Source organism: Primulina tabacum, chromosome 14 (genome assembly GCF_025594145.1).
Source record: "Primulina tabacum isolate GXHZ01 chromosome 14, ASM2559414v2, whole genome shotgun sequence".
NCBI classification, from domain to species: Eukaryota; Viridiplantae; Streptophyta; class Magnoliopsida; order Lamiales; family Gesneriaceae; genus Primulina; species Primulina tabacum.
Genome location: NC_134563.1, coordinates 36,684,347 through 36,693,701, shown reverse-complemented (window position 1 = coordinate 36,693,701; position 9,355 = coordinate 36,684,347). Strand labels below are relative to the sequence as shown.

The 9,355-nt window shown below is 36.1% G+C and overlaps 2 protein-coding genes across 2 annotated transcripts; both read right to left on the bottom strand.

Annotated features, from left to right (window-relative positions):
• Positions 1–486: 486 nt before the first annotated feature.
• On the bottom strand, positions 487–3,248 carry LOC142525222 (proteasome subunit alpha type-1-B-like). Its single transcript, XM_075629424.1, has 2 exons — positions 2,771–3,248; positions 487–1,259 (listed from the first exon to the last, which is right to left on the bottom strand). Exons 1-2 carry the CDS (start codon positions 3,119–3,121, stop codon positions 789–791), a joined length of 822 nt encoding a protein of 273 aa, XP_075485539.1. The 5' UTR covers positions 3,122–3,248; the 3' UTR covers positions 487–788.
• Positions 3,249–4,439: 1,191 nt separating this feature from the next.
• Positions 4,440–8,585, bottom strand: LOC142524977 (glucose-1-phosphate adenylyltransferase large subunit 2, chloroplastic/amyloplastic-like). Its single transcript, XM_075629141.1, is given in 16 exon segments — positions 4,440–4,657; positions 4,659–4,685; positions 4,827–4,887; positions 4,969–5,075; positions 5,210–5,314; positions 5,390–5,476; positions 5,629–5,709; positions 5,792–5,977; positions 6,244–6,337; positions 6,463–6,518; positions 6,598–6,681; positions 6,743–6,835; positions 6,945–7,118; positions 7,426–7,554; positions 7,659–7,894; positions 8,515–8,585. Coding segments are annotated over 15 exon segments (1,590 nt in total). The 5' UTR covers positions 7,890–7,894; positions 8,515–8,585; the 3' UTR covers positions 4,440–4,582.
• Positions 8,586–9,355: the final 770 nt, after the last annotated feature.

Below are 9,355 nucleotides of genomic sequence, written 5' to 3'. Positions count from 1 at the left end.
CGATGAAGGGTATGATTCGATGCTCGGGGTAGTCTGCAAAACTCAACCAGAACTTGTTCATCCTGATTGCATTCTACCTCATAAGTCCCAAAAGGCTGTGCAATGAGATTTTTTCCCCAGAGGCTGTTTTGAACTCGAGTGTGCGCAGATTTTGTGGTACAATTGACCACTCTCAGAAATTAAGCGAAGACTTGAGTTGACTGGATATGTCCAATTTACAATGGGAACCATGCTGTAACCTATATCTGCTTGACGACACCTGTATTTGAGATACTATTTCACAATTAGTAATTAGTTTTCTGAATCATTTTTAGCATCGATAAGCGATGGCTGTTTCTCTTCCTGCTGAGGGCTTCTTGAGAAATTCGTTTCAATACAAAATTTTAGCGGCTGAAGTGATAGCAAATGCCATCAATCTATTTTTAACCGAAACAATCAAAAAACGTGTTTTTTTATAGTCCTATTTATATCTAGCATACAATAATCAATAATATCATCATGACTTCCAATAATTTTTAACCGAAACAATCCAAAAACAAATGTTGAAATGAAAATAGCATGAAGTGATACCAAACGACATCCATCTATTCTGAACGAGAAAAATTTTGGCCGAGTACGGAGAAAGTTACAAGGGGATAACTCAAATTGTTGAAACAGTGAGGATGATGTCAATGCAGCTCAACAACAGAGTATCCTTTTGCTCCAGCATCTTCCGTCTGTTAAAAAGGATATTTAGTAAACATGTCACCAATTTTTAACAAGAGACGCAGTGATGTTGGATAACGGTATCAGATATCCATTGGAGCAACGCCTTGGTCACCAGCGGTAGCAGCACCTGCATCAGCATCACGAGATTGATCTGGAGCAGCAGCCTCATCAGTAGGGGTATCTTCACCTACAACCTCAAATTCATTGAGCAAGGACTCCACAGTTTCTTGATCCAGTATATGGAATGCCTCCCCTACCCCCATTATGGCAATTGTGCATATCGAGCTCGTCATTTTCTCTCCTTGTATAGTTTCCCTCAACGCAAAAAGTGCGTCCTTGATCAGAGTATCTTGTGGTGATTCCATGAAACTCTCAAACTTCCGTTCTAAGTAAGTTTTTGCAGCCTGTGACCGAGATCCAATTGCAAATGCTTGATATTCAAAGTAATTACCACTTGGACAGTTGTAATATAGGTGAGCTCCTGATTCATCAAGACCACCGACCAGTAGACCAACACCATAAGGTCGCTTCCATGATCGTTGTGTGCAGACCTGCAATAAGGTTAAACAAGACGAAAAGAGTGACTACTTTTACGAGAGAATAAAATAAACTTCTTCAATCAAAGATTGAAAAAAGGGGAGGGAACCCACTCTGACATGTTAACACGCCTTTTTTACCAGATAAATTTACAAAACACCAGAGTTCTCCTTCAATTACACATTTGATCAGGAGAAATAGTCAAAAAAAAAACAATGAGAGTGGATGTTATAACGGTTAAGTAGCACCATACCAGATACTTGAAACGGACATAAATCTACATCTAATCTAACATACAAAATGAGAGCAACTCATCGAGCAACAGAAAAGTTCATAACCCATCATCATCACTAGAGTCGGGTACCAAACAAGATATAGAAGCAATCCATCAAGACAAAGATTAACGTTTCACTTTGAACCTTATTACTAATGGATACTTAACTTCGATTGACATTTGAGAAGCAACTATACAAAGATGACCTCAAACGTTGACAGAGTTACAAAGATCATTTTTAGCAGCCATTGTTCCTCGCTAAATCAGCAGATTCAAGGATAGTACAACTAATACTACAAGATAATATCAATATAACGCCAGCTAAATTGGTTATTTCCAATTGAAATAATCCCCAATCTCAGATTCTTCAAACTTTCCTACCAATTTGTCATCACCAACTACCAGTCCTCAAATAAAACTGTTGTTTTTTGGCTGTGCACCTGGATCCAATCGACATTGCATACCAATTGTGGGGGCTCGTACTCCTGATTAGCGTTTAATGACCAAACAGCCAAGATTCGTTAATATGAACAACGAAAACGATTAAAAATTTTCTTTTTTGGGCCAATAGAAATTTCGCATTGACCTCTCCGTAAGTAGGACATCCCAAAAATTTCCGAACAGCAAGCCGCCGCTCATCCATGCACGTAGCATCGAACCCGGTCAGTCCTCGGGCAGTTATCAAGAGTGTGCTAATCCTATCACTCGCTCCATCGATGAGATGTCAGGATTGATCTAATCCTATCACTCGCACCATAGATGACTCAACAGATCAATAATGATAGTAATCAACGAAGTCAAGACTCGAAATACTATGCACTAATAGTATCATCTCAATAAATGCATGAATACAATCACGTTATTCACAGAAGCACATAAGGCACGCCACAACTCATTACCAAAATACTTAATGTCATTCCACATTATTATAGACGTCATAATGAAACAGTTCATAGTTCATACGTACCTCAACTGATACTTGATTTACCAATGAAACATCCTAAGAATTTCTCGAAGAATCCAATCATGTGGCACATAATGCTTTTCATATCAAGTTCCATTTATTTTTCCAATATTTGAAAATTTAGCCTAAAATTCTTAATTTAGGCTTTAATATTTCTAAAATTAATATACGACAATTCTATAACCCTCCTGTATTAGTTACACAAAAATCATCAAAATAGCACTACCGCGGAAAAACACATTAGTAACTTACTAAAACATTTAACAAAACTGAAACAAAAATCAAACCTGAGCCTTGTCAGCAAGCTGAACAACAAGACGCCCGACGGGGAGCTGCGACTCGTATGTGTAGGAATAATTTATGCACTCATTGCGCATGTATCTGGAGAGGACGCGTCCGTCGGCGGTAAGACCAGCAATGGCGACGCCGATGTGGTCATCGACCTTGAATATCTTCTTCTGGTAAGAAGAAAGCTCGGAGCTGGCCTTATTCACGCACGCTAAGACCACGTGCGTCTTTGATCTCAGCCCTATCGCAGCCGACCCTTGCTTCACCGCCTCCATCGCATACTCTACTTGAAAAAGCCGCCCCGCCGGCGACCACGTTGTCACATCGGTATCGTACTGGTTTCGAAACATGTTTGAATTGTGGATTCGGTGATTTGTACTTGTTTCTTTCTGATTGGGAGGAGAAATGGAAGGGTTTCTGCTTTATTTTGCTTTTCTTTGTCTTCAAGCCAAGAACTGCCCGGCAATGGATCTACCAAAACTTTGGACCGGAGATTATGGGCCTAAAAAGAAGTCCATATTGAATAAAGAATTAAAGGGCCCCAGTTCCTAGCAACCCATACCTGCAGCGGTGCACAGCCTATGCCCAACAATCAAACCCCAAAAGATACAAAACCTCATTTATTATATTAATCATCTTTTATATTAACATATACTATATAACAATAGACTAATCACTTAAGCTACTTTGTTGAAACATAAAATTATGAAATTATTAAGAATTAAATGATAAAAAATAATTGAAATATAATATAATATATAATGATAAAATAATATTATGTTTGGTATGCTCGTTAAAAATGAGATAATGATAAAAAATAATTGAAATATAATATAATATATAATGATAAAATAATATTATGTTTGGTATGCTCGTTAAAAATGAGATAATTAAGAATCTTTTGATGAATCGACAAAATTGTCGATCCACTTCGACGGCGGCGGCGGCGTGGTGGCCGGCGACCGGCGGTCGGTCGGTCGGTCGGCAGTCAGCAGGCGGTGGTCGACCGACAATCGACGGCGTCGACAACGGTCTGCCGGCGTTCGGCCGGTAGTCGGCGGCGGTGGTCGGTTGGAGGTCGGTGATGGGAAGTGGTGGTGAGTTTGTATATAAGAAAAATGTAAAATTGAAAAAATATGATGGATTAAGAGTTGGATAAATAATCCTATGAGGTGGTGAGTGATTATTTTATCTCAGTTAATATAACCTAATCATTTATATGAGAGATTGACTTGGTTAAATAAAAATCCTACCAAACATGAGATTAAGCAGGTTAAAAAACCAAATTTGCCTAATCTCTCGTGCCAAGCGTAAAACTAGAGATGGACAGAAATATCTCTTTTCTTTTCTTGAATAAAAATTATTATAAGAACCTTTAAATAACTGAATAATTCGTTAATAATAACTTAACAATTTTTAAAATAATTATTAATTAGATCAAAATTCTACGTTCGCGTGCGTATGTTGCTAGTAACAAAAAAGGTGCATAATCCCTGAAATATCTAGTTGTATTGTAAAGAAAACTTAATATTCTTACTATATTTAAAAAAAAAAAAAAATACAGAGAATAATTTGGTTCAAAAGAGAAGCAAAAGATTTAATAGGTCCATTCAATTAACTAGATAAAACAGGCAGCAGGAAACATCTTCTTTTTCCCAAGGATCAACATGGAAGGAAGGCCAAGCCCTAGATTTATTCATTCATCCATTCATTCACAACTCCTTTTAACTTGTAGCATACAAGGAAAATCTATTATTTACGCACGCAAACTGGTTCATGTTCAAAGTTTCAGTCTTGCAGCAGTTCGATTGTTATATGACTGTTCCATCTCTAATGGTGGAGTTCTTCAGTATGACTGTGATCCCGGATCGTATGTAAAATCCTTCAGTCTGCTCTATCTGCTTCTTCGACACCCTGACATGTCCCAAGGATTCAGATATTTAACAGCGAGACATTTCTGGTTCAATTCTATCGGTATATGACGAGTTATTGAGGATTACATGAACTTGGAGACCTATGAGCAAGTTATGGATAACAATGTAAACAGACACTTACATCTTTATTTGTAATGATCACCTCCTTCCCAATCTTTGCATTTTTGTCGATTATACAATTCCTTAGAGAAAATTTCACAAACCATTTCAGTACAAATGTTAACACTAGAATTGAATAATAAATCAAGAAAATGTTCAATTGCCTGATTTTGGTATTTCGTCCCACACCGATTGGAACCTTGCCCCGTGCTAGAACAGCCGCAATTTCAGATTCTGTTTGATAGCAGTCCGCACCCATCATCATGGTATCCTGAAATTTAACATGCAAGTCCGAATCTTATTAAGATTTTTAAACTGGACGTAAAACCTAGTCCGCTTTACACCTAAAGATATTTAGAACTAGAGCCAATTGATTTTAGCACACATACAACAGATACAACTCACCTCGAGCTCAACACCATGGTCTAAGCGTGACCGAATGCCTACAATGGAATGCTCTACACTACATTCCCGTAAAAAGCAGCCATGCGAAATTATCGCATCCACTATCTGAAAGAGACCGTGTTCATAAGATATATCCAAACAAGATGCAAAGAGAACATTTGCCAAATACCACATCCATACCTTGCATTTTTCAACTTTAGTAGGCGGCAAGAATCTTGGAGACGTATAGAACGGTGTTTTTGGATCATTGAAATCAAACTTTGGGGGCTGCAAAAAGATCATGGGCCACCACATTAAGCTTTTCACTCTATCTAGCCAGAATTAAAGTAACTTCTATTTTTTGATTCAATTATCCTTGGTTTTTCAAGCTAAAGTGGCACTGTGGTTCAAAGAAAATTATGGGGAAATGGAAATATAACCTGTTCTGTGAGTGCCAAGTTGGCATCAAAAAAGGATTTTATGGTTCCAATGTCTTCCCAGTAGTCGTTAAATAGAAATGCCTGACAAAAGAATGCATCAAGAAACTTGTTAGCGACTGCCAATTTGAAGTCGGACTACAAAAAGGTTCATGCCAGATCTCACCTGAACATTGTGATCCTTCACAGCAGAAGGAATAATTTCGGAGCCAAAGTCGTTGCAGGAAGGATAATTCCATTTTAAAAGCTTTAGCAGGATGTCCGTCTTGAACACATAAACACCCATCGATGCAATGTAAGGAAATCTTTTAGCCTCTTGATGAGATAGTCCTAGACGAGAGGTGTCAACTTGCTGAAGAATATTATCAAATAGTGGATAAGTAAACATGTCAGAAAAAGGTTGAAAGAAAGAAGCTACAAAATGCGACTCTAGAGATTCTGTTTTACCCACTTTTTAGGAAACAGAAAAAAAAAATTTAAGTGATTTTAAATCCAATTTCAAACTCGCTACATGTTAATGAGAAGAAAAGCAAATTCATAATTGTTGACAGAATAGTCGATATGCAGTTATTGACATTGAAGATCAGATAATTAGGTTACATAGAGTGAACTGATTACCATTTCTTTCAGTGCGGAGCCCTTTGGTTTCTCAGCAAAATGCACAATACGCCCCGTTTCATCAATTTTCATCAACCCGAAGTCTGATGCTCGGCTGCGATGACAAAAAGTAACAAGACACGGATAACAAGGTTTTGAGGCCGAGCAAAGTTCTTTCAATGAATGATAAAATCTCGGCCTTTTGGGTCATATAGTCGAAAAGATGAACAAAATGTGTACCTATCATCCATGGGTACACACGACACTGTGATGTCTGCATTTGTATCTATATGTTTCTGCAAGTACATCATTCGTCAGAATACAAGTATTGATATTTAAATAAGGAATACCTTTGTTTGCGAGTCACCAAAGTACCTGAATGAATTCCATGTAATCCATTCGGTATAGATGGTCTCCAGACAAAATCAAGATGTTCTCAACTTTCTTGTTTTTGGCATCCTACAATCAGCAGAGTTAGGCCAATTCTAAACATATTAGCGAGAATATCTCAAATACACACCTCAAAAACCCATGTAAATTGTCGGACAGCATCTGCCGTTCCTTGAAACCATTTTTTTCCCGTCTCCCCGGGTGTCTGAGTGGCAGCTAGAACCTGTTCCCACAACATAATTTGTCACAAAGTTACTATATGCTTTGGTTTTTTAAGTCACTATCAACCGTTGATAATGCCAATGGGAGCATGATCCAATTAAGCATCTTACCTCCACAAAACCATCTCCAAAATTTACACCATTTCCAAAATTGTATAACCGAGCAAGGTGTCGATTGAGGGAGAAAGAATTGAACTGAGTTAAAATGAAAATCTTTCTTATGCCACTGTTGATGCAGTTACTCATGGGAACATCAATTAGCCTATAACAACCACCTATTGGGACCTGCACAAAACAAAGCATTCACATTTCACACACAACTTGATTCGTCTTATTTTAACCATGCTGAATTTTGATATCTGTGACAAATATCGATTCCAATATGGAAACTTTAAAATTATCAAACTTTTGTCTAACATCCGCAGAGTATCAATAGTACAGAGGGCGACTGAACATGACTTTACATTTATGCATATATTACTTGCAACATTGTTTTAAAGATGACATCAAACAGCAAGCCCACTTATATTATCTATCAAAGTAAAAATAAAATAAATCATACAATCAAATTTAAGTATTGATCTTTTCTTACAGCAGGTTTTGCTCTTCTGCTTGTAAGAGGAAAGAGGCGAGTGCCAGCACCTCCGCCAAGAATGATCGAGGCAACAGAAGTTGGATCTGCCATTGGACGCTCTTCGACGAATGATGACGATTCGAATGGCTGAAAAAACCAAATTTTAGTAGCAAAATAAATATTAAAATTCGAACCTAAAAAATATTCATTCAGCAAATAATATATCATTCAATTTGTGCTCAAAAATTTACCACCATCTCTTTGTTAATATCACGTGTCATAACAGAGAATGCAACTCCAGGATTGGATTTTCTTGACCTTTTTCCACAAAAATTCTTCACATTCTTTGTCCCAAACCCAAAACTTTTCCTTAAACTCGGTCCAAAATTTTCTCCCAAAAACCCATTATCTCCTTTTCTTAAACCGTCGTTGATTTGTGCTGGTAGCACCTTAGCTTTAATGGGGGCACAGCAGGAATCCATTTTTACTGAAATAACATAATAAATTAATTAATTTAAATGCTAAACAAATAACAACGAGGAATCCAATGTTGCAGGATAGAATTTTACTACAATTGGACAAGAATCTGAAAAGCGCAACTATTTTTTTGCCAAAAGATCATAGATTCTAAAAGAGAACATACAACTTTGCAGAAAATAACTCAAAAAACAATAGAACTTTTAATTTAAATTTAAATATTATAAAAACTGCAAAAAGAAACCCAGATCAGAAACCACCTGATCAAAACAAAAAGGGCAAAAAAATAATAATAAACAAGACAACGTCAAGAAAGAAGGGATCAAAGAACACATTGTAAAGCAATAGTTTCAGGAACCAAGATTTGTAGCAGAGGATAGAAAATCTGCAGCAAAAGCTCAATGCATGTGATTCAAGAAGATGAGCAGGACAATAAAAGGTGTGACAAACGTGATTTAACGAAAAAGGGTCGCGAAAATAGCGTCTATTTTCCACAATCGGTGAATTTTCATGGTGAAAAATGCGAGAAATATGATCATTGAAGAAAAAAGTTGTGATACCTACGAAAGATGTGATTTTTACGTTTTGAAATTTAGCATACAAGTTACGAAGTGAGACTATACAACTTACAAGTGTTGGGAGAGTGACGGCAGTCACTGATACATATCAGCTTCAAATTCCCATAAATGTTTGGGAACCACAAATTGTGAAGATTAATTTTTTATTTAATTAATTATTCATTGATATTATATTAGCCACAAGATGATATTTTATCGTTTTGACTCTGTGATACTGTACGATTTTTTCCTTAATTTGACTGCAAATCAATCATTCCTAAGTGTACTTAGATTAGGAGTTCTTTTGCGATGCGCCCAGTCATGCGATTAGATTTCATTCCAATTATTTATTATTTTTAATATTATAAAATATATATTTTTGTTTACACTAATATTTCTCAATTTATCAATTATGAATAAGTGGTTTCACGGATTATTTTCTCATACGAATTTTTGATTCTATCTATATAAAATATTATTTTTTTGTTTGAATTATTATTTTCAACCACAAAAGTATCATTTTTTTTATTGATAGTGTAATATATACTTATTTGTGTTAAATTTTTTTTTTTACGTCTAATATGTTATTTTTCATTGTAAAAATATCATTTGTTATTATTTATGTCATGAAAAAATTTATATAATATATATTGATTTAATTGAAAACTATTATTTTCTTATGTAACAGATATAGACGCGTGAGATGATTGCTAAATGATATATAATGTTACCTTTCTTAAATATGTGAGGCATATATATATATATATATATATATATATATAATTGAGCCCAATGTATGGCCTGGTTATGCTCTGGGCTAGTAAATTTTGGATCCTTGATTGAAATCCAGCCCGACCTTTGGAGGCCAGTATGAGATGGACAATACTTATGTGGAACGGAAAACTTGAAGCACC

Coding starts and splice junctions, on each gene's coding strand:
- LOC142525222 (XM_075629424.1), bottom strand. CDS start 3,121: ATGTTTCGAAACCAGTACGATACCGATGTGACAACGTGGTCGCCGGCG. Junction 1,260..2,770: donor AGCTTGCTGACAAGGCTCAG/GTTTGATTTTTG, acceptor ACCTTATTGCAG/GTCTGCACACAACGATCATG.